General features: G+C 41.7%; 1 protein-coding gene across 1 annotated transcript in view; it reads left to right on the forward strand.

Moving 5' to 3' along the window:
- LOC144820192 (transmembrane channel-like protein 2-A) overlaps positions 1-25,231 on the forward strand; it is a 583,588-nt gene that overhangs the window by 340,927 nt on the left and 217,430 nt on the right. The window contains exons 8-9 of the mRNA XM_078677803.1: positions 9,989-10,136; positions 21,804-21,992. Of these exons, the coding sequence (XP_078533929.1) occupies positions 9,989-10,136; positions 21,804-21,992 (337 nt within the window). The remainder of the gene's footprint in view (positions 1-9,988; positions 10,137-21,803; positions 21,993-25,231) is intronic.

The raw sequence follows: 25,231 nt of genomic DNA on the forward strand, positions 1-25,231 counted from the left end.
CATCTTTTTAGAAGAGGTAGGAGTGTTTTTAGTAAAGAACTTTTCAGGACTTTCAGACAGTTGAGGTTTAAGTGGTTTCCCACCCAAACTGTCTCTGCCTAATTCGGCATGGGATTTTTCAATTATTCTGGCTAGTTCTTGTGGTTGTTCTGTTACATCAAATTCCCTCAACTTCTGGCGGATCGTCACTGATGCTGCTTCTCCTTTAATATTAGCTAAGGTTATTGCTGAGACCTGTTTTAAATTTTTCAGTAGTTTCATACCCAAATTGAAAGCAGGCTCTGCCCGTATTCGTTTTGAATCTGTTTCAGGACGTCAGGTATTACCGCCATAGATGGAACACCATGTGTTTTAGTGAAGATTGCAGCGAAGACTGTTCCCCAAGTGGTGCAGTCCTCCAGATGTGGTGTGATACCCATTGGTAAACAGATTGTTAAAATTCTGTGTTTCTCATGAGGGCTAGTATTAGGGAATACTGCTTCGATTTGAGTATTTTTTTTAGCTATCCAGAACGGGATTTGTTCTCGTTTTGTAGTTAATTTACCAATGACTGAGTGTAAAGTCTGTGGTGTAAAGTTTAGTGTATTCCCCTGGTGAGAGATTTGTTGTGGAATATTTACTGTAGGTTGGACTGTAAGAGTCCGCATGACATATTGGACCAATTGTCTATAGATTTTAATTAACTCTGAGTTGAGTTAGTAAATCTATGTCTGACATTTCTTTAATGTCAGGATGAGGTGTATAACATGCTAAATTTGGCCATGTTGCTCCTGGTCTACCTAGTGGACCGAGTCTGGTAATGTGATTTAAATATTTAAGGGCGCCTTTAAAGCAGAGCTCATGCTCCTGGTATGTGAGTGGAATTTCAATATCCTCGAAAGGAATATACTCATCCGGTGGTTCATCTTCTTTGTAGAATTGAAACATATGTGTTACTGGATTTGCTTCTGGGAAGACCATCCATGAATAGAATACCTCTGTCTGGTGATATTCATGTGCTTCTACACAAAAACTGCCCTACCACCTCTTGATGTTAGGCCATGTTTTATATGTTTTATAGTGATGGCTTTCGTTAAATTTGGAGGAATGATTATAGCATTCTCATCGGTTTCTTGGAAACCTGTATAGTTTAAAACTGCATTGGCTGGATCAGCCACAGCTCAACCGGTTTCGGTGGTGTTATCCCCGTTTAGGGACATTTTGGTTTAATGAAAACTGCAGAGCAAGTTTCAAGAGAACAAAGATAAGGTGCACAATATTTTGGAACACTGTATCCTTCAACGTTGAACAAACCAAAAACGAATACATAGGATTTTTCGTCCTACTCAGTTATGGCGGATATTATCCCTTACCCACTCCAGACGTCTATTGGAGTTTTATGAGTATGGGGTCTCTGAGAAAAGCACAACTGAGTTACTCCAGTATCTAGTGTTAAATTAGTGCTGTACCGAACCATTGTGTGCCATGTAGTGTAGTTCCTATATTCCCAAAAGGCCCTGTGCATTGAAATAATATACACTATAGATTTGACAAAGGACTGAGGTCAGTATGGCTCTATTGAGTATACTAAACTTAATTGTGTGTGTGCCAGCTAACTCAGAGGTCACTAGACACTTACTCGAATAAACAAGAAGGGATTAGTCTCGGACAACCGCATAAACATAACAACTTTGTTTCCCCTAGAACCAGAACAATATTTTCAGAGTTGTGGAAACAATATTTCACTCAGTCAATCGTGCATGCTTCGTTTCTACAGAGTTGCACAGAAATAGTGAGACGGGCGTTTCAATAAAAGGATTTATTGAACAGTCTTATTTCTCATGCAAGAGTTATGAACTGCTACAATCGTTAGCCAGAATGCGAAGTATAATGCGTACAGGAAAACAGTATTGTAAAATAATACTTTAATAGAATTGTCTGTTGCTATGACATATATAAAAATACATACATAAATAACACAGGCTAAAATACTCAACTGGTGCTTCTAAAATATGCCTACCCCAATGTACCTAACCTAGGTATAGTACCAGGGGAGAAGTAGGTGATCTCTTTAGCATAGGTTTAGTTTTGCCAAGAATTGCCAAAGGTTTCTCTAGGTTCTAATCAGCTCCATACCTTAGATAGAGAGAGGTTGGTATTTCTTTCTCTTGGCTTTATTTCCCAACACCCCGCAAGGGGAGTCAGAAACACTGGATCTGGATTCTCAGCAGGAGGATGACAGCATCTAGTCAGTGAGTCAGCTGGAGAGTTGGCTTCCTTCGGCACTTGATGTAGCGAGCTGCATCGTGCAAGTAGGTAGTCGAACTGCACCGAACCACACCGTGCTTTGCCATAGGAAGTGAATGTATATTTATACCTTGAAGGTGTTTAGGAATGCCAGTATTGACATAAGAGTCGGGCATATGAACGTCATGAATGAACCCCTAAGGAATAGATGTTCATACGTAATAAATTAGTTCTTGGAGAAATCAATATCCAGGCAAGGAGAAGTCCCTTCTGCTTAAGAGTCTGGTTTTCCAAGAAATCGTCGTGACGTAGATGAACAGATGGAAGTAGCCATGCCTGTATTTGGGCAGCATGGGCTATGCCTAAATAACAAAAGGATTCTAAGCCTTTATAAGGGCAATGTGAATTGTACCTATATAAGGGCATGAATCGGGAAATTCATTCGGAATCTAAAATAGAACACAACAACCCAACTATACCAAGTGAGTTTCAACAGTCATTTTGTAGTAACTACATTACCCTGGAGAAAGTCTTTGTCATTATTGCATAGGAATGAACCAATAAACGATGTGCAGTCATTATTATAACCTAATAAAACATTTATAAGAAATAAACCTGGTGTTTGTATATTTGTTTCATGTATTAAGCATCAAACTATAATGTTAGATCAACCCCTAAATTACAACACTGTGAAAAAGCATTGCATTGCAACCATACAGGTAACCCCTGGAAAACACAACCACATGAACATTACATTTGCCCATTTTCAGACCTTCCTATATGTTACCACACACCAGGCCCATAGGTAAGCAGCACTCACAGCTGTAGAGCAAACACTTCATACATGAAAGAGCGTGACACAATATTCACACCCAAGGAAGGTGATAATATTGGGGTCCCCCAACTTAAGACGAGGACCCAGAAAGTACCCCTGGGAGAAAGGATGCATTATGGTGAGTAATTTGGTGGCGGTCCCATCATCCTGGAACCACCGCAAGCAGAGATGTGGGCAAATATGTAAGTGAAATAAAATGCCCCGCAAAGCATTATGGGGTGAGTATCCTGAAAGAAGTTAATAATTGAAGAGAGTCTCTTCCGCTGTGCTGGAGAGAGCTGTGGTGTCAGTTTCCTTTTTGTTTTTTTGATTTCCAAGCGTCCTTGTGCCGCATTTCCATTTTTATTGATGTGCCTGGTCCCACTCGGACACCCCAGAGATTTCCTCAATTTGAGGGCAGCTCGGGGAGTCCTCCCAAAGCTGTACTCACTGGCTCCCCCCACTCACAGCAGAATCGCATGCTGCTACCTGAGCAGGCAATGTCCATTTGTGTCTGCCCTCAGATGTGCAAGTTAGGGGATCACCTCTGACGCCCCAGATACTGGCACAGGCATGGGGATCGGGGAGAGCAGATCACGTGAGGGTGTGTGCAGCACTCCCTCCATCTTCATAAGTGGTGGGGGGCCCAAGGACAGGCTCCCATGCGCAGCACGCACATGTGTGCATACGTGTGTGCACCCATGTTTACGTGTATCCAGCCACAGACGCCTTACCCTTGCTGTATCGCATTGACTTTATCTTAAAAGGTGGACACTGGTGGTAAGCAAGCACAGTCCGTTTTCCATGAGGTTGCTGCAGGTGAGACACTGGTAATGAGACTCATTTACCATGAAAAGCTCTAAAAACAGGTGATCAAAAACGAAAAAAAATCTGCAGGGGAAGAACCCAATACAATAATGCTTTTTGCCCTCCCTGTTGATTATCATTTTAATATGATTAGGGGTTCTGTATTGTTTTAATTTATAAGTCAATAGTTTCCCAACTTTATCTCCAATCTCATTATATTGTTGGTGAATATAAAGTAATTTGCAAGCTGAATCTCTCCTAGCCAATAATTGCCTACGCATCTCCCTTCACACTTGTAACTAACCTTCTGCATGTGACTTTGTTCTGCCTGGCTGAGTTGGGCCTCTAAGTCCTCCTTTTTGCCTCTATCTAAGTGCTCAAAGGTAGCAGAATAAGCAATCAGTTATCCCCGGATGGCCCCCATGCCGAATGGCAGAGGGTCAATATCAAGACCATTATCATTTATTTTAAAAAATTGTTTAATTGTTTTATTAATGTTTTCCTATACTGTTAGGTCTAAAAAAGTAACCTTGTTAAGCATCCAAGGTCTCGATTTGAGGTTTTTGTGGTGGTGTGGTGGATACGCGGAGCTCTACGGAACAGTGGTTGGATAGCGCCTGCACGTCTATTGTGGAATCTAGGATATCTGGTTTGAGGTCTCCAGAAATTGAAAACAGGTCCATGCAAAAATGTTTCTATGAACATTTCAGTAGAATTTAACATCTTTTTATTTGCATGTTGACTCCTCCTTATATCTACCAGGTTTAGAACTTCCAAAGCCTCAGAGAGAGCTTCCGGACAGGTTGTTGATGCAGAGCCCATCAGGAATCTATCCAGGTGGTGCTGGAGGACTGTCTTAAAACCCCCTCATAAATAACATACCCATTGAGAAGTGTTAAGCCTTAGGGAAGAGGTTGTTAAAATAAATGGTCTTATTTTCATTCGGACCCTAGGCATTGATGATTGTGAATGCAAGTCTGATTGGACCCTCTTTAATACCCACCTTCTTGAGCCACTATTTACCCTTTAGTACAAAATCTAGACCTCCACAGAGGAAAATCGCTACTCCTTCTGATTTAGTCCTGTATGTAGAGTGGAACAGGGCCGGTAACAAATAGAATCATAGTCCCTGGGTGTCATCTTCTAACAGATCATTCTCCTGTAGTAGGGCCACGTCAGCTTCTTTGTTTTTGAGCCATTGCAAGATTGCCCTGCTTTAACAAGAGAGTTAAGGGCTTTTTGGGTCACCACTTTTAGGAAAACTGTCATGAATTCCTAAACAGGGGCGGCTCCCTGCACCGCCAAACATGTCCCCCAGAAAAGCACCAGAAAATTAAAATGGTAATAAAGTTAAATTATCACAATTTTATTTTTGATCTACATTCCCTGAACCGAGTGTCAGGACGGGGCGGGGCCACTGCTGCTGAGAAGCAGCAGTGAGCTGTGCACTTCAGTTTAAAGTGCGCATGTCTTATTGGCTGGCCATCTTGTGACAGCCAACCAGACATGCACATTTTAAAATTCTCTAACCTACCTGCTTTAGACAGCTAGGATTGAGCAAGCAAAAGCCTACAGGGCCCTCATTAGTGCTGCGAAAGGCCACTCCCTCCATTTCTGGTGCTGCTCTCTTGCTGGTGAGAGCAGCGTCGGGATTGGTTAGGGGCATTTGCTGGAGACAGAGCAGAACATGGACAGAGTGAAGAGGATATCAGACGTTAAGAAGCAAGCACGGTAAGTGGTTATTTATTTTTATTTACACTTACCACTCACCTTACTTGCATGCACACAACAATCGAACATTTGCCCGTCCCCTCATTCTGACTACTTGCCAATCGCTGCTGATTGCCTTGCCTACCCCTTTATGGCAAATCTTTAACATACTTCCCTACAGCCATCCCAATGTTTCCCACAAAGATCCAGTCACTACTACTCCCCCTTCCCTCCACCCACTTGGTCAGGAACCACTATTGCATGTAGCTGAACAGTAGTGGTTCGAGAAAAAAGGATTTGTAATAACAACAAGAAAACAAAATTAAAACTAATAACTGAAACTCTGTGGGATATTCCCTAAACAGTATCCTTTAAATGATGGGAAGGCTTATCAGAAAACCAGTCTGTAGAAAGGTGGCCGGGATAGTTCCATGAAAAAAGTAGTTATCCGCCAGCCAAACATGCTTTAAGGGACAAGATGTTGGTACTCTTCTTGATGCCTTGCTTGCACGAGCGGAACTGTGCGCTAAGTTTGTTATTTGTCGGAGGATGGTGTTTGATATCTTTGTCTCGTTGCCATTGTTGTTGTCAAAGCTCTACCCTGTCCTTGGCTGTTGGGATGTGACTCCCTCTCCCATCAGAGGCGAATAATAATTTTCATCATCAGGTAGTCATAGTCCTAGTAGACCCTGCAAGTCTCTTACAACAATACGCGTAACCTTTGTTGTAAAGTGTAGATTGACTGGGTAACCCCATCTGTAAGCAATTTGTTCTTTCTACAAGTAGGTCCTCATTTATTTGAATTCCTTTCATCATGACAGGGTGTATGTAGATATCATTTAATAGAGCGTAATTATGTCCCATTTAAACTGGATTGTTTCTTCTTTTTGAGTCTTTCCAAGGAAGTTTTCTTTATCCTGAAAGTAATAGATTTGTGTTAACACATCCAGTTTCAGGTTGTTTGCACTGCTGAGACTCTAACATTACTCTATGAGTACAATCTAAGTGTACCAACTGATTGTCTGGGCATTGGAGCAAGTGTGCAAATAATTCCTGGACATAGGCCTCTAGGTCTCGGGCATCTATGTATTTATTGATGCCCTACAAGTGTATGTTTTTGCACCTTGCTTGATTTTCAAGATAATCAATCTTCTCTTCCATTACCTGGTATCACTGATATAGGTGATTTGGAGGGCTTGCTCATCCTTCTTGTGAGCCTGTTTGGCTATGCTTCCCTTCACTTGATCCAGGCAAATGTAAGCTCTCTGAAGGGCGTGATCTAGGTTAAACATTTCTGATCCTCTCTGCAATAGAAGTCTAAAGTCCTATTCTGTGGCAGGGGCTTGCTATTTAGTCATGCTGGGCATGCACGGTTCCAGAGTCAAAAACCAGACACCAAGCGGGTTCCGATGGTGCCCGGTTGGTGTCTGGTTTTTGACTTTGGAGTGTGTCTTTAACAGAGGATGCCTGAGGTGCCTTGTCTCCATTGCTGTCCCTGACCTATGCATAGGGCATCGTTTTAGGAGGAAGGTCTTACCAGGATGGACCCCCGTGTGCTTTCACCTGGTTCGGGGGGAAGGAACACCTTATCCCACCAACAATTTGTAGAAAGGGGTTCTTCATTTTATTTTAACGTGTTATATCGAATTGACAGCCCAGCGATAATCCTGCAGGGGTGGCCGGGAGGAACAGAGCACCTTGCCAGTTTCCTCGAAAGTCCCTCCACGTGATTTGAGTCGTAATAGATAGTGGTAAGAAAGAGGGACAGTTCTCATTCATTCGTAGGTGACACTAGCCCTAAGACTTCCTCTTGAAGAGCAGCGGTGCTCGAATTACCCACCAGAGAAGACTCTGGGTGTGACTTTCTATTTGCCCTTGTTACCTGGTAAACTCCACACATGCAGTCAACATTCCTCCACCACTTCTCAGCAGTGGTTAGGGCTCATTTAGGGGGACAAAACCATTGTTTGTGGACTCTGCGGGCCACAAAACCCCTAGTAATGTTCCTTTGTAATGTGGCACGCTTGGAAAATGCTTAAATATGTCAAGGACTTACCTCAGGAATTTTCTGCAAAACCATTGGCTTGATGCTCAATATATATGAACACTTATGCTGCAAATGTCACCACCAGGTTCCATAGATTTGATATGTTCCTAGTTGTGGAGTCACCCCACCCCATTCCAAAAAAACCTGGGAAGTATCAGGCTCATCTGTTTCTTAATACATCAAAAGTTACTCTTTGAAGAGTAACTTTTGATGTATGAAGAAAGAGATGATTAGCAAGTACTAGAGTTCAATTTATATATTCTACATTAAGAATTTAACTTGTATATACTTTATGAATTGTATATGTATTTTATCAGATGTTATATGTTTGCACTTTATTATTGATGTAATATGTGTTTTGTCATTGTCTCACATTCGAAGTGTTGTTCGTTGAGTTTCATTACATATTGTGAATGTATTAGTATTATTAGATGTGCTGTGGATTTCCCTCTTTTCGTTGATTAGAATATTTATATAATCGATAGTCTCTAAAGGATAGGATTTGTAATTTATCTACCTGCTAAATGAAATAACAACAAATAAAAAATATGATAAATATGATAAATATCGGAAATGGCATATTCATACATGACCTTTATTGTGTAGTTACATGTAAATCTACTGGTTGCCAAGGGGTTCTTTATTGTATTGCTGGTTAGAAATGCATGTACATGGAGTGTGCCTTCTTGAGTTTCTGATGAAAGCTTGCAGTGTAATTTAAACAGATATTTTGTTGAGTAATGAGCAGCATAACGCCAATTCATTGCAAAGCTTGGAAGGCGCCACAATTCAGGTATGACCCTCCATGCAGCTACTGATAGGATAGTAGGTTTTTGCATTCTAGTGTCTGAGTAGAAAGTATCCCGCTCAAGGCCTCATTAAAATGCTCCTGGAGTTGAACCAAGTAGGTCTGCTTTCCTTGCATCTATAAATCTGAAGTGGGAGTTTTTGGTCATTATGGTGATTCCCATTAAAAATTGGGAATTATATCAGAACATTGAACACTGCCCCCGACTCTACCTGTAAAATCTTTCCAGAGTTTGACCCAGGAATTTTGGCTGTATTGGTCATTCCAATGGGGACAGTGACTTAAAATTGGTCCTATCAGAAGTACAAGGACACTCTTAATGAATCTTGCACATGGGGGCATTGGTAGATCTCACATGCTGTAATGAACCAGCATCTTGGAAGACTTTTTTCCCCTCATTTATGGAATCCCTGTTGGCCACCTGCATAAGCAGGGCTCCCTCGCAGACCTTCCTCTGTCGAGGAGGGATTTTTGCGTTTACACTCCGTTGGAACACTGGGCAGACATCACGAGATCAGTAAACAGTAGAATTGGTGCCTCTTGGTACACATTTTCTGCATGTCAGGAACATTTACCAATCAAGCAGATTCTACATTTTCTATTGTGTGGGACATACCGCTAGTATCCTTGACTCTCTAAATGGGACACATTTCAAAGGAAAACGTGTCCAGCTACCTGATATGATTTCAGGTGTTTTATAAGTGGTTGAATCGAATATTTCTTTTTGTTTGTATTTATGCACATTATGTAAATGCTTGCCAAGATAAGTGTATCCATTTCCTTCTACCAAAAGATGCCTTTGAGATACATAGGTCGCTTTTATAGGATGCATCTAGTGACGTCACTCGGTGGGCACTGCTCTTAACAACAAGTGATCTGGTATTTCTGGATCTGAAATTAATAGGTCGGGAAATACCGGACCCAGTTGTAACTCCGGAGTTTACGAGGAACCTAGAACGTGAGCTATAAAGACCACGGGCAGATTTACAACTTCTGGCGCATCAGCAGGGATGCTCCACAACAGTTGCGACACGCCAAACCACCCGTACGCCACCACTGATGCGCTGCATTTACAATGCTGCGCACCGTGGCGCACGGATGGGCAGATGCGTGTCGCATCCCCCGCGGAAAGGCGGCGCATTACTGGAGTCGCGAAGCAGTTCCAGCAAGGCTCAGGGTGCCCCTATGCCTACCATGCTGCATCAATCCTTACGCCTGCTTCAAGCAGGCGCAGGGTTTTGACGCAGCATGGCCGAAAAAGTGACTGAGTGAAATCTTGTAGATTTCACTCAGCCTGGCCGGATCCCCCCCCCCCCGTGCCGGAACGCCCACATGTGACGCAGGGCTTTACAACGTGACGGATCTCCCTGATGCGTCATGTTGTAAATACCTCACAGCATGGCGCTGGCTTTGCGCCGCCGCTGCCTCACAAAAGTGAAGCAACGGCGGCGCAAATGTGGCATACGGGGCTTGTAAATCTGCCCCCACATTTTCAATTGAGAATAGGGGTTTGACTGTGAGTAATTGAAAGTTATCTTCCTAAAAATATATCTGTAGATTATGTGTCTCCTTACAGAATGGCTAAGAATGCAAATGAAAATACAGGCGATGGAGACGACGGGCAGTATGGATTCAGTTGGAAAATGTTTACAAGTTGGGATTACCTAATAGGTAACCCTGAAACAGCAGACAACAAGTTTGCATCTATCACAACCAGCTTTAAGGTAATCTAACATGTTTTTATAAAAATGAACAAATGATATACAAATACTTCTGTTTCACTTTCAGACATTGTTTAAGATGTAGAAAACATACCCAGCTCGAGACTTCAGGATCTTATCAATTATAACTTACAGTGTCATTTAGACCTTACTTGGGAGCCTGCGGGACCACCAGGATGGTGAAGGACACTCCTCTGGAAGATAGTCCAAAGAATATGTTTAATATTTCCCATTTTTTTTAAAAGCATGAAACTTGGTAAAAAATTCTTGTTTGTATCCAAATTGCAAATTTAAGCATTGTAAGCACTGACCTACAACCTTAGAGAAAACCTACAAGGCAGGCGCCGACCTGTGCCTTCAAGTGAGCTACCGAAGGCACTGAACTTTGCCTTGCGGGAGCCATGTTTGATGCGCCCACTCAGCAAAGTTCTTTTGTTTTGAAGAAATAAATTCTCAAAGTATGAGTTTATTTATTGAAAATATACATCTGGCCTGATTTGCAGGGAGTTTTCTCCTTGTACATTGGGGCGTTTCTTTTATTTTTCAGAGCAGGACCCGAGCCTCACACGGTGGTCCTGGGCAAAGAAATCTAGTCATGCTCCCTGCCCTACAGAAGGCAGGGGGACCAGTGCAGAGATCTGATGGCCCTGTGAAAAACGGGCCTTTGGGTCAGAGATACAGGCTAATATTCTGCCTCTGTAAACCCTGCAGACCTCACCCCTCTAAATGGAGGAGGTAAAGGGTGGGAGTTGGTAGTACTGCTAAAGGAAATGGCCCTATGGTCACACTCCCTTCTAGCACTGATCGAGGATAAGAGCGAAACTACTTTGTGACCCATAATTGTCACCAATATAAAAACATCACTGTCGCAAGCAACGTGCATTATTCTTCATTGCACAGAAATATCTTGACAGAATAAGTAAACGAGCTGGAATCCTACTATGTTAAGCCGCAAAGGAGTAGTACGGACCGCAATGATACTCTCAAATGTGTGAAAAAGGCTGCTTTATTGAAGACAGGTGCACCTTATAAAAACATACCCTTGGCCTTTGCCTTTCAAAACTAAAACTCGCTATACATTGCTTTATTTACTTATCCTCCTCCCTCACCCCTGAGGTTTCCCCACCCTTCTTTCTTTGCAACTATTTAACAACCCCAACTCAGTCATTAACTGTTGAAGCTTTCAACCCTGCAACCTCTTCTCTACTTCTCTAAAGATATATCTTACTAAGTATCTCCCATCATAACCTCATTACCTGCTCTCGTAGTAACTTGTTCCCAACCCTAAAGTAAACTGTAAACCTGTACAGAACTAGGTACCATACAGACTCCTTGCACCTGTTTCCAGCGACAACCATATACATTCTTTTTAACTCCCTCCCACCCCCACCTGCACTCACCAACCACGGCCTCCCTACCTACACCTCTGCCCCCAGGGACCTCCTCTGTACTGAGAGGGAGGGAGGGAAAATTGATGCCACTGTCCCTGTCTTCACCGGCTGCCGTGTCACCTTCCCAAAATGGTGACACGGCGCCTGAAATAGCCGGTTAAAACCCCCCAGTTCACCAGCCCAAAGGGAGCCCAACGAGAGCGCAATGGGGCCAGGGCTGATCCAAGAGGCCCAAAACCTCTGGGGTGTGTGAGCCTCTCTTTTGATCGGCCGCCCCCACAAAGCCCCATTGGCCTTCCTGTTGACATTAACAAGATGTGTAGAATGCTGATGGCAGTGCAATAAAAGAACATATATATATCAGATAAGCCAAACCATGTAGCAGCGGGAAAATGTAATTTATATTCATGGTGTAGGCAGCACCTGTACTTTTCAATCCACAGGAGAGCCATCTCCAGACTATTGTGACATAGACTGTCACTGACGTACTCAGTAAATGTTTACTTGTACCACCCAAATATTGAATCATTGCTTTTTGATGCCTGATGTTGAACACTGCAGACACATAGCTTGGCAAACGTCAACCTATTAGTTTCAGTACAATATGGTAGTGTTGTTGCAAATCGCCGAAATAACAGACTGGGGATCCAGATGTAGGAAGGCAAATACCGGTCGATAACGGCCGATTTCGGCCGTTACCGACCGGTATTTGGAGTTTGGGATGTAGGGGCATGTTAAAAAACAGATTCGGTAATTTTACAGAATAGGTATAATACCAAATCGGTAATATTACCGAATCTGTATTTTGAAATGTAGGTAGCACTGTAATCAGTGCTACAGGGGTTTAAGAATTTGTTATTTACCAGCAACTAGAAGTTGGTGGTAAATAATGAAAACCCTTTAAAAAGCATTTCTTTTGCTTTTTAAATAGTGCCATGCAATTGAGGGGTGCAACAGGGTGTCAAAGTGACACCATGCCACCCTTCAATGTTTCCCCCAATTACCGAATCGGTATTTACCGATTCGGTAGTTACCGAATCGTTAAATCGGTAAAATTACCTACATCCCGATTGCCAGTTCCTAAATACCGAATCGGTATGATTCGGTATTTAAGAATCGGTAATCTGGGATTACCTACATCTGGCCCTGAGACTTGAGTGTCTTGTCTGCTTTGATATTTGTGTTTTAAACATATTCGCAGCTGTGAAGCTGCCTCATGCCAAGAGTGAACACTTCAAACAATTCTGGTAATTTTCATTCTGGGATTTTTGAGCCAACACTTGTATTTGAGCAAGAAAAGTAAATTTGTCTAAAATGCATGCGCTGCTGAAGATGTCACACATATCATGAACTTAGCATCTATCTTCAAATTAAAAATGCATGTTTGATGTAATGGCTGAATGCACAGACAGAAAACACACTCATAGGCTCCCTTATGCCCAGAAACAAGGCACAGATGTGCACACACACAGACACATATGCAAAACATTCATACACACACACATATTCTTTCAGGTAAATAAGTAATGTTACTCCTGCGTTCCGTCTCATACACAGGAGTTATGTTACTCTCTGGACCATAAAATGTTTCATCCCACAATGGATGAAAGATTGTGCAATAGGAGCTATTACAAAATTACCTCGATTGACTTCAATTCCAAAGCACTCTTGCTTCATTTTTTGAAAGACACGTAGGGGCATATGTACAAAGAGAAAGAATGTGCAGCATTAGCTTTCTTCAGCTTAACTCTGCTCTTCGCCACTTGTGAAATACAGGGCTGCACCATATTTAGAACAATGCGGTGCAGCCCTGCGTTTCCCCCTGCACTTGCAGTAATTTCAGCTGCCTAGCTCCAAGGCAGGCACCCTTGCACCATAGTGCAAGACTGGCTGCTTTGGGGGGGAATGATTGTTTATGTGCAGCAAGGTGTCTGTTCCTGCACATAAACAGGAACAACACATAACTAGTGACGCTATTGGGATTCCCTTACCTCGCTGATACCCTGGGCACATATACCTTGCTGCTTCGCCTTTTTCCCCCGCTGTACCCACTGGCCAAAAACGATAATTCCGCCAGGGGGAACACTCAAGGGGACTTTGGATCATTTTATAATGCGGGCAACTACAGCCATAGAACGTGAAATGTCCGGGCTGAGCGATGTTTATGTTTAGAAACGACATGTTATAAACGCTCTTCTCTGGGATTAATTGAACTAGCCCTAACACCACCAACATTGGGGATTGTAAATGACCCAAGTAACATTACTGGCACTCCGGCAGAGTTGGACTGTAGATCTAATAGGACCGCAAGCAGTGAATCTATCATGGAAAATCTAAGTATTGAGCCCTGTATACAAATTATATCGGAGGAGAGCCTTTCAGGCTCATCACCTATTCCAATAGTTAAAGAGAAATTGCAATCTATTGCGCTGGGACAGGGCCCATCTTCTAAAAGGAAGCGTGGGGGAGTTAAGCATAGGGGGAGATTAGCAAAAACAGCGAAAATGCATATAAGTCCCCCTAAGGCCAGCATTTGTGCCCCTAGAAATATGAAGGATTATTTAGGACCACAAAGGCCTGTACAAACCCTACCCTTAGATCTTCTGGCTCAAATCGAACTATTAGTGAAATCTTTGATTTTACCCTTAGTGGAAGGAGTTAAGAGAATAGGGGAGAAGGTGGGGACCATAGAGGATGTAATAAAGTCAAACGCTGTACTCATTAAGAAATTGGTGGATAACCCGCAAACCCAGCACTCTATTCAAACTAAGCTGGGTAAAACAAACGGGGCAGTGAAAATTATTATCCCAAGTGAACCGGCCCCGCCGATAGTACCATTATCTAACGTGCAGGCTTCAACATTAACCTCTAGATCTATCATATCAAATACTGCCACAATTCAAGAAGGTCAGATTAATAAACAGATAAGCTCAGATAGGCAAGACACCAGCATGGGTGGACGAAAAAGACCTAACTCTCCTATTGATTTACCACCAGAGGCGGCACCCTACGTGAGCGTCCTGTCAGGGGTGCCTGAACTTGCAAATGGGAAATCTGAAGGGTATCATGAATTAAAAAACAAAGTAGTCTTTTGGCTAGGTAAAAATAGACCACTTCCTCCTAACATTGACGGGGAAATTCTACACGTGAGAAGGGTGGGGTGGTTAGGACAAAGACAAAGGATGTAGAGGGGGATCTGGTTATAGTTAATTTTAGGGACAAACGTGTGATTCCCTATCTCCAAAGCTGGCAGCCTCAAATGGGAGATGGAGGTATAGTCACGTACGACCTAGGCCACTTTTATCCCAGACCCCCACTCATGACCTTTGAAAGACTGCAAGCAGGAAATACTTATTTTGGTAGAACAGTAGGTCCTGGTTTGAACGGTTATACCATCCCAACATTTAACTGATTTGATCTACTTTCAAGCCTAGAAGCGGTCGACTGACTTACTGGTGATATCCCCAACTTTAATATAAAACCCATTTTACAAGAAAATGTGATAGATAAGGGGCATATGGTAGTACTTATGCCTTGCGAGGGGATGGCTGACTTAAATTACGTAAAATATGCCCCATCAGAGAGAGGTACCTCGCAAGAGGGGGAATTAATCAACCATATCCCTGACACCGTAACATTTGAGGCTGGAGATTCTGGCACATCTAGTGGTATAGTCGCAGTAGGTGATACGGTGAGGGCTGGTTTACCCGTTGTAGATATTGAGTCCGGAAATCCTAATAGTACCATTGATAAAAAGGATATATGTTGCCTCATTTTCTGGAATGTGGCAGGCTTAAAATCCAAAATAAATAATATTATATGGGAAAATATTGTAAATAGGTATGATATTTTGGGACTACAGGAAACATGGGTAACAGAGCCCTTACATATCTGTGGATATAAAACCTTGTTCACACCTGCAGTGGAAGGTCCACACGGCAGGGCTAAGGGAGGTTTGTCTATATACCTGTCCAACCAGCTCAAATATGAGAAAGTACAATTACTATCCCACAATAGCTACTATCAGCTGGTGAAGATAGATATTAATAAGGCTGCTTGTGTTATTATTATTAATTTTTATAATAACATCCCAATTATTGACATTGTTTCGACTATAAAAATGTTGGGTGTTGATTTAAAGCATGAAATGGACACAAACATAAAAGAAGTATCGGTTATTTGGGGGGGGATTTTAATTGTGCACTTTGTAAATGGGGCAGACAAGGTACCTGTGGTCTTATGCTGTACCAGGATACTACCCTTACACATTTTGAGCATACAACATGTGGGGACTTGCTAAATGAAATATTGTTCTCCTGTGATTTGGGTTATGCGAATGAAATTAGCCAAACAGAATCTCCCTTTGTCCCGACTTTTATTGGTAGGGGAGCGTCCACTACCATTGATTTTATTTTATTTGCAACTAGGTATGGACGCCAGACTAAAAAATGTAAGACCCTTGATATTGTGTTGAGCGATCACCGACCGTTAACTATGGAGATCGGAAACCCATTTCGGGACCTAGATAGGGAGCAGTCAATCAGGCAATTGGTTCCAGATGTGATACTTGGAAGACAAAATGGTTACTCACTTAAATGGAGTAAACTGGCCCCAGACAAATTCTTACATAAATTGGTGATTATGGGCTAGATGTAGGTAATTCTAATTTACAGATTCATAAATACCGAATTTTACCGATTCGGTATTTATGAATCGGTAAATTAGAAGGAGGGAGATGTAGGTAATTTGTAATTTTTAATTACCCAATCGGTAACGTTCGGTATTTACCGAATCAGTAAATACTGAATCCTGCAAGGGTGCAGGGGGTGTCACTTTGACACCCTCTAGCACCCCAAGTTAAGGCTTGTGTGACATGTGGCACACATACATGCCCTAAGGGCATGTCTGTGTGTCACATTGCACAGGTGTGCATGCACAGTTGTGCATGCACACCTGAATTCGGTATTTTACCACCCAATACATTGGGTGGTAAAATACCGACTCTTAAGGGCCTGTGCCATTCTTAGGAGTGTCTACCACATATGGATTTACCGAATCGGTAAATATACCGATTAGGTATTTTACCGATTCAGTAAATTTACCGATTCGGTAAATTTACAGAATCTGTAAAATATAGGCCCCCTACATCCGAAAACCCTAATACCGGTCGGTAACGGCCGAATTCGGCCGGTACCGACCGGTATTAGGGCTCCTACATCTGGCCCTAAATGCTTAGAAAGTTTTCTGATCTGTCTGGATGGGCACGCAGACAGTCAGTGCATAATTAAACATTTTAACTTTATTGCATCCTCTATTAAGGATAGCTTGTGGGTTGAATTAAAGAGCCGGGGGAAAACAAACAAGAGATGGTTTGATTCAACATGCACAAAGGCACTTTCGGACCTTAGGAATGCCCTACACTGGAATCCCCACGACCTCTTACTGGTTAGAGGACTGAGGAAAACTTATAACGAGGCACTGAAAAAACGGAAAGCTGTAATAAAAAGGGACGCCTGGGAATCCCTGTGTGAGGCCTCGCTTTCTAGAGACCCATCCGCTTTTTGTAAAGCGGTAAATTGCCCCTTTTTTCTATGATGACACAAAAGCACGCATAGAAATAGCGATCACTGAGGACGAATGGGTAAACCATTTTTCCCAGTTGTATAGTTCCATACAAGGGGCACAGCAACTGCTACCTGACACACCTGGGGAAGAAAGGGTTAAGGATATGAAACTGGATGTAACCCTGAAAGAAGTAATGGCGAGCCTCAGAATAACCCAGGGTGGAAAAGCTGCAGGCCCTGATGGCATCCCGGCGGATTTGTTTAAACATAATATTGAGATTTGGGGGCCTATTTTAGTACATGTTTTTAATGCTACCTTCGAGAGGGGTCTAAATGCTTCATGGTTCACTTCCGTAATTGTGCCGATATTTAAGAAGGGAGATAGGCAAAATTGTGCATGCTACCAACCCATTTCCCTTCTAGATTCATCTGTAAAAATCCTTGGGAGAGTCATCCTAGGGAGACTTCAAAGCTGGGCAGAAGAAAATGGGATAATTAGCGACTTTCAGAAGGGGGTAGGAACAATAGAGAGGGCCTAAATTTATTTATTTTGCACCAAAAATATACCAGGGCAAAGGGGGAACGTATATATTTTACATTTGTTGACTTAACGTCAGCATTCTATTGCGTTTCTCACAGTAAACTTTGGGCAATATTAGAAAGTTTGGGGGTGGAAGAAACTATCATTTGTTTTTTAAGGGAATTATACTCAGGTGCAACAGCATCTGTTCGTTATGGGAAGGATGGAGAATGCACTAGATCCTTTGGGATAGGTCATGGGGTACGTCAGGGGTGCGTTTTGGCCCCCTTTTTATTCTTAGTTTACATTAATGGCCTTGAAAGAATAGTGCTCCAAGAGTGCAGGGATATGCCCATGGTAGATAAAAGATCAATCCCTGAACTCTTGTATGCAGACGATGCGGTCATAATGGCACGGACCCACCTTGCCTTACAGGGCTTGATAACATCTTTTAACAACTTTATGTTAAATTTGGATCTAAAAATTAATTGTACAAAAACGTTCTCAATGAACTGTGGCACAGGTAGTAGTAGACGGAGAAAAACCATGTATATAAATGATAGTCCCTTGGATTCCACCCCTACCTTTCCTTACTTAGGCATCTTGTTCCACGAGTCTGGTACATGGGCAAGTGCAGTAAAAGTAAGAAGCCTTATGTTTTCCAAATCAATAATGGCTTTAAAAAACTTTATTGAAAAAATGGGAAAAAAGCCGATCAGGGATTTTTTTTTTTTATGCGACCTGTATATCAGTTGCTCTTTATGGTTTGGGACTCTGGGGTTACGCCAACACAAAATCCATTCAAATAGTGGAAAATGCGTTACTGAGACACATTGTAGCCGTACCTGAGAGTGCCTCGACTTACATTTGTCACACGGAACTCGGCCAGCCACACATTGAAGATACAATTAAAGTCCGGCCTATACTTCTCTGGCACAGGGTTTGGACAACAAACGAGTGTGTATTGAATCGCACTATTTTGCTGGATGTTTTAAACCTAGAATATGCGAGTAGGATCAAATGGCTTGCCTATGTAAAACATTTCTTTGTTGAAATGGATTGCCGAAATTATTATGATGATCCTCTCACATTGGCTAATATCCCGAGGAAGATATTGAAAAAACAATGTATGGAGTATCTCGAAGATAAAAGAGCTAGTGAGGAAGTAATGAAAAAGACTGTATGCTCACACCAATTGATATTAACTCAGGACAAACTACAGCCATATTTAACTTTACATATGACCAACCACAAGAGGTTTGTCCTGACACGTTTCAGGTTAAATATTCTTTTTAGAGGTCTTAGTTTCCCTGTCGTGAATACCTGGTCACATGATTTAATTAAGTGTCCATGTAATGACTTATCAGCCCAATCTGATATCCACATTTTATTTTTCTGTAAATTTTATATATTACCACATAGGAAATTCATTATTCCAGTTTTAAAGGAAATGAATGTGAATCGATGTCGCCCAGCCTTTTTAGAAATGCAGAGATTGGACACGGTATTAACTGTTGTATCTATTTCTGAATTTTAAAAAAATGTTTTTAGATTAAGAAAATTAATTTGCATTTATGAATGTTAAAAGCTTTTTAAGTTCAAAATGGCCTTTTAGGATGTATTTTATGCATGATACTTCTTTGTAACTGAATTTTTCTTGCTGTGTACTTTTATGGTTATTGCTGATTAACCGAATAAAGTAATAAAATTGAATTGAACAAGGTATCCTTGACAAATTTAGCAAGGACCCGGAAGCGACCTATAAACTATCAGGACAAAGGTGAGGCCACAATGGGGACTCGCACAATGCAGTATGACATGAAAGCACTATAACATGTTACACATAAGAAGGTATTTTTGAAATTTGATTCAGACTCAACCATGGAATTCAAGAAAACTATAGAAAAGATACTTCAGACTGCAAAATAAGAAGACTGGATTAACATAGATCCAAACACTACTCTACAAACTGCAAATTCAGGCCTGATATATGTTTAAAGAGCTTATTTAAGTGGGTGGCTCAAGTAGTGCTGCTGTCAAGTAGCAGCATTTATTTTACAGGCCCCGGGTGCCCATAGTACTATATACTAGTAACTTGCAAGCAAATTAAAAGTGCAAATTAGGTGTAGTGTTTTAAGAGAGCAAATTCACATTATAACTGGTTGGCAGTGGCAAAGTGCACATAGTCCGAAAAGCCAACCAAAACGGGTTGAGCAAAGTAAGGGAGTGAAGGCAAAAGAAATTTAGGGTGACCCTGCAGAGATGACCAGGTCCATCTATGATTTGTAATGAGGAAATTCAGCCTTGTGAGTAAGGAGAGAGTTAAATGGACTACATTATCATATCTGTGTCACATGAAATATTGATTGAAACTATTTTGTGTTGTTGCTCAAGATTCTGATAAATATATATGACACCACTTCTTATGATTTGATGTTCACATTCTTAGAGTAATTGAGTGATCCTATACTATACACCATTTGAAAATAAATATCTAAATTGGGCATAGGGGGAAGAGCTTTTGATTGGCTTGCAGATTTCCATCATAAGCTTGTGTGATCAACCCCCTTCAGCAGGGAGTGCAACAGGTTTCAGCATTGAGTCCTACTCTTTTCAACTTGTATCTCCGCCCTCTGACAGACGTAATTGAGTGCCATGGCTTGAGAATGGTGTTGTATGCTGACGACACTCAGCTAATCATCTCATTGGCACAAGATGATGGCAGTGCTGCAGCAAACTTTAAATCCTGTTTGGTTGACCTTGCAGCAAGGATGCATGCCAGGTGTTTGAAATTAAATGCAAACAAGACCAAGGTCATGGTGTTAAGGAAACAGCCTTCAATTTGGTCCTCCGTATGGTAGCCTTGGGCCCTACTCCAATCCCAAATCTAAAGTGAAAAATCTGGGCATCATTTTTGATGTGCAATTATCATTTGAAAGTCAGATCAAGGCCACGGTGGACACTTGTTTTGGAGTGTTGAGGTTGTTGAAGAAAATGATAGGGCTTATACCGGACTCGGTAATGCAAGCTCTCTTGGTGTCCTGGCTTGACTATTGCAATGTGCTCTATTTGGGGGATCTCCAAAGGCACACTGGGGGGAAATGCTTCAAAGAGTACAAAATACAGCAGCCCGAATGTTGCTAATAATTCCGAAATGGCTTACCATTAGTCCAGGCCTTGCTTACCTACACTGGCTCCCCATTAAGCACAGAGTCTATTTCAAAGCACTCTGTTTTACGCATAGGATACTGAATCCGAGGGGTCCTAGCTACCTTTTTCCCCTGATTAAAACTTATATCCCCTCCAGACATCTTAGATCCGGTGAAGCGGCTCTGGCAGTGATCCCTAGAGGGCACAGAATGCGATTCGGGGCAGCTCTTTTAGACTTCGGGCAGCCAAGCTGTGGAACTCAATGCCATTGAACATGACACTCGAACCTTCAGGGGCGAAGTTTATTAAAAACCTTTAGACTTGGCTCTTTAGGGAGAGTTAGTAGAACAAGTGGGCCTTAACTGTTTCTGACTCTATCTGACCACAATATGGTGCTACTGCCTAGCGCAGGGACGGACACTCCATGGAGTAACCAGGCGCCTTGCAAATCTCTTCAATAAATAAATAAATAACATAACATAAATATTAGGTAAACATTTGATATTAAAGAAAAACAAGCATACCTGATTTGAAGTGTAAGAATGTGGAATTTTAGGTATGTCACAGGAGAACATTTTGAAAACTAACATGCAGATTGGTGTTTTCAAAACTATGCTTGAATCATTTATATGCTTAGCCGATCATTTGCACTGAAGTAGGATAGGGATTTGTAAAGTTATGTTTCAACTAAGTAATATCCAGTTACTACTTCTGGTAATTCTCTCTGTATATGTTTACTTGTCCATACCTCATGGTTTCAAAGAAGGCACACCTCTTCTCCTTTTCCCTGTAGTCTTTGAGTAATGTGTCATACAAATTCATAGTGCATGCTGCTTGCCGCTGTAAGTTGAATCGATTGACAGAATCGTTTTTTTCGAATTCTGTATTTAGTTCGTCACAGACCTTTTTAATATCTTTCTCACAATCTGGCAATTGTTCTTGTGTCCTTACCCTTATGCAGTTTATTTTTTAAGTCCAAGTTTGATTTCATACTGCAAGTGTCACAATACCTGGATAATATGTGTGATTTTCTTCACATTCAAAGGAATCCATTGTGGATGAACAGGAAAATACAAAGAGTGAAAATATTCATTTGAGAAGATTCCTCAGAGTTTTAGCCAACTTTTTCATATTGATCTGCTTGGGCGGAAGTGGATACCTAATTTACTTTGTGGTAAAAAGACAGCAAAAATTCAAACAAATGGATAATGTTGGATGGTATGAAAGCAACGAGGTAAGCTGTTGGATACTTTCTGTTGTGTTTCTTCAATTCTAATATCCTAACGTGATATATGTGATAAATACCCCTGCTGCACATTATATGGATATTGTAAGACACTGACAAGATTTGTGGCCATACAGAGGGATGATGCTGAAGTATGAGGGGTATATATACAAGAAAATGTTGTAGAGCGGTGTTACTCCAAAATTGGTAACAACGCGCTCCGATATTTTTTAAAATGCATGAATGCACCATATTTAAAAAAAATACATTGCACCTCTGCTTTTCCCCTAGCGCTTGCCCAGGTACCCTTGCACCATGTTGCTGCGGGGAGTATTGTTTATGTGCAGGCAGGGACACCTTCCTGCGCATAAGCAATCTTTGAATGTGATTTGCTATTTCTGTGTGTGCTGGAGAATGCAGCACACGTAAACAAAGTGAAATATGAGGAGAAATTATTAATTTCTCCTTGTATCATCATCCTAAATCCAGGTTGTACCTGGCCTTAGTTTTTGGCAGTACCCCATCCTTGTAACCATGGGGCAGCGTCAAAAAGCAATAGGTGTTGCGGTGGAACGTGCAGTGGAATGCCCACTACAACTCCCAATTGCCTGCCCCTTTGCCCCAGCGGACTGCTGCGGATAGGGGCATATTTACAAGTTGGTGTTAAACCCCGTTAAGTGGCTTGTAAATATGCCCCTCAATTCCTTTACAAGGTCATAGAACTCCTATGCGACTTTCAATATCATTATAAAGTGGTTCAAGGAATACTTTAGTCATTACAATACATTGTGTCACCGTAACCCTTCCCACAAACCACTTAAATCCTTTGTGTGGTGCACTTTCAAATGATTCATGTTTGTAAAAAGGAAACAAAAAAATTGTAATTTCTAATGGAAAATTAGACACACCTAAAAACAGTAGGCATTTACTACGAAAAGATTTTAGAATCAGTTTACAAAGTCCGATTGTAAAAAAAAAGCGCTGCAGCTCAGAATGGTAGAAACAGACAGATTATTCTCTAATCTGTGGACCTAAATGATAGAAAAATACACATAGCCCTGAATATTTATTTTCTGCCTTTCACTGTTCATAAGAAAAACAGAGCACAAGAAAGGAACGCCTTTAGTTTCATGTTTTTTTACGTCTAGCTTTCATTATGCTCTCTTGGTTGTTTGTTCCTAAATTGTTGGCTCTGATAGCAGGCATTGTGACATCAGAACTCAGATGAAATAAACGATCAAAGCTGAGCAGCTACATCATATCTTTTTTTACAGGTGGATGGGTCCCATACAAGTCTCCTGAAATAAGGAAATTAGAAATGGGTTTTTTTTCCCCAAGGATTGCAAGTTCCCATGTATCCTAAAATTCTAAACTGGTGGGTTGTCAGACAGTCTTTGACCTTGGGCGCATCACATGTTGGTCCGAAGCCAATGTTATAGTTGCGGGCTCTTTGAATGTCCGGGCTGTCCTGATAGATAATAATTTCAGAGCTTTATGTTCAAACGTTGCGCAGCTGCCATGTCCCAAGATGCATTGCATTCCCAAGGTGCTATGGCTGAAGTTAAAATTCCAAAGGTAATGTATTAAGGCCTTTGAAAAGCAATGTCAACCCAGTTGATTTACAGTGTGATTTAGTCCATAGTTCAAAACATCTGTATGATGCAATGCCTGGATTAGCAGCCGGGTGCTTTTGTGCTTGCAAGCATCCTGCATTCTTTAACTTCTGCTGCTATGCTGCTTGTCGCTAGAGTGTGTTTATGGAGACAGGAGAGCGGCAACCACAGAGGGCGGTTTATGGGTGCTTTAAAGGATTATTGGCACACTGACTCAGCTCATTCTGGGATTCGCAAAGGAGGCACTTAAAAAGTCTAAAAGGTGGTTAGTTTGAGCACAGCGCCTTCTCGCGCCTTTTACGGAACCGGAACCCTTTCGGGATGTAAAGGCCATAGCTTATTTTAGCGCACAGCCTGAGAAATAGGAGTACATAATTATCAAATATCAGTTCTTAATTAAAGCCGGTGGTTTCCATCTTGCGTTCTGGTGTCACCTGGACAGATGGTAAGGTTGGTGCCACTAAGTGACGACTGGTATTGCCTCTGTAAGGCTTGAAAAAAATCCCTTCTGCACCATTATCAAATATAGTGCAAGGGTGGGGAGAGGTTTCTGTCATCTTCCCTCGTAGTTCTTAAAATGCATAGCAGGGACTACGGCAAAGAGGTACATTCAGGGGTGACAACGAGGCGGGTCAAACTCCTGTAAATGTCAGAGCACCACCCTGTGTCAAGGTGCTGGTTTCCTGGGACAGTGTCAAACAAAAAAAAAAAACAAAAAAAAAGACCCAGTCCTTAGGCGTCACAATATGTCAGTGACTATAAAGTAGGGCAGTTAGTATATACTGCTACTTCCCAATCTCTTATACATTTTATAAGGAGATATTGCACTGCACTCCCGCCCACGTTAAACAAATTCTCCGCCTGTTCACCTTAACAGCAGCACCGAACAACAACACTCGTGGCCTCCCTATGTTGGTCACACGTGTCCACACATTTGTGTTGGACTAAATTCTCCTTAGAAAAAATGTGTGTGAGACAAGTGACACCTCACGGAAACACCACCAACGGGGTAACTGGTATGAAATTTCCAGACAGGCCCCTGTCTCATCATCGGTCGTCACTTGTCTCTCAAAGAAAAAGAAGAAGACAGAAAAGGAGTGTCCACAACAAACAACAGAAATTGTGACAAACAGTGGATAGCAGTGATATCTGCTAGTGACAAACACACAACATACAAAAGTGCTTAAAAACCAAGCGTAAAGTCCCCTTAACCAACTTTATTTATGGGGAGTAACTTATGCTATGGTGTCTAAAAAGGCTGGTAGCTATTACTGCCTACCATTACCATATTGCCAGTGCCGACATGTTTCACTGCTATAGTTCGTTAAGCAGTTTCATCAGGGCTGCACTCTTGTGCCACCACTCCACTTTTGGACACTAGTTCAGTGTATGCTGTCAAAGGAGAAACAGGCGAAGAAACAACTCATTAAAATCATGTGAAACAGGTGTTAGCAATCTGTATGTGACAAAGGGAACCAACTGCTATTACCCAGAGACAGCCAAGTTGCGCATACCAGCTGCTCAGGGCTTGAAAAGATGTCAGGGTGCTCCAATCGTGAGCTATCACCTCAGCTTATCCTTAAGCTTTCTATTAAAAAACACATTTCATGTTTGCACAACATTAGTAAATCAACG

Source organism: Lissotriton helveticus, chromosome 2_1 (genome assembly GCF_964261635.1).
Source record: "Lissotriton helveticus chromosome 2_1, aLisHel1.1, whole genome shotgun sequence".
In the NCBI taxonomy this organism is placed as follows: Eukaryota; Metazoa; Chordata; class Amphibia; order Caudata; family Salamandridae; genus Lissotriton; species Lissotriton helveticus.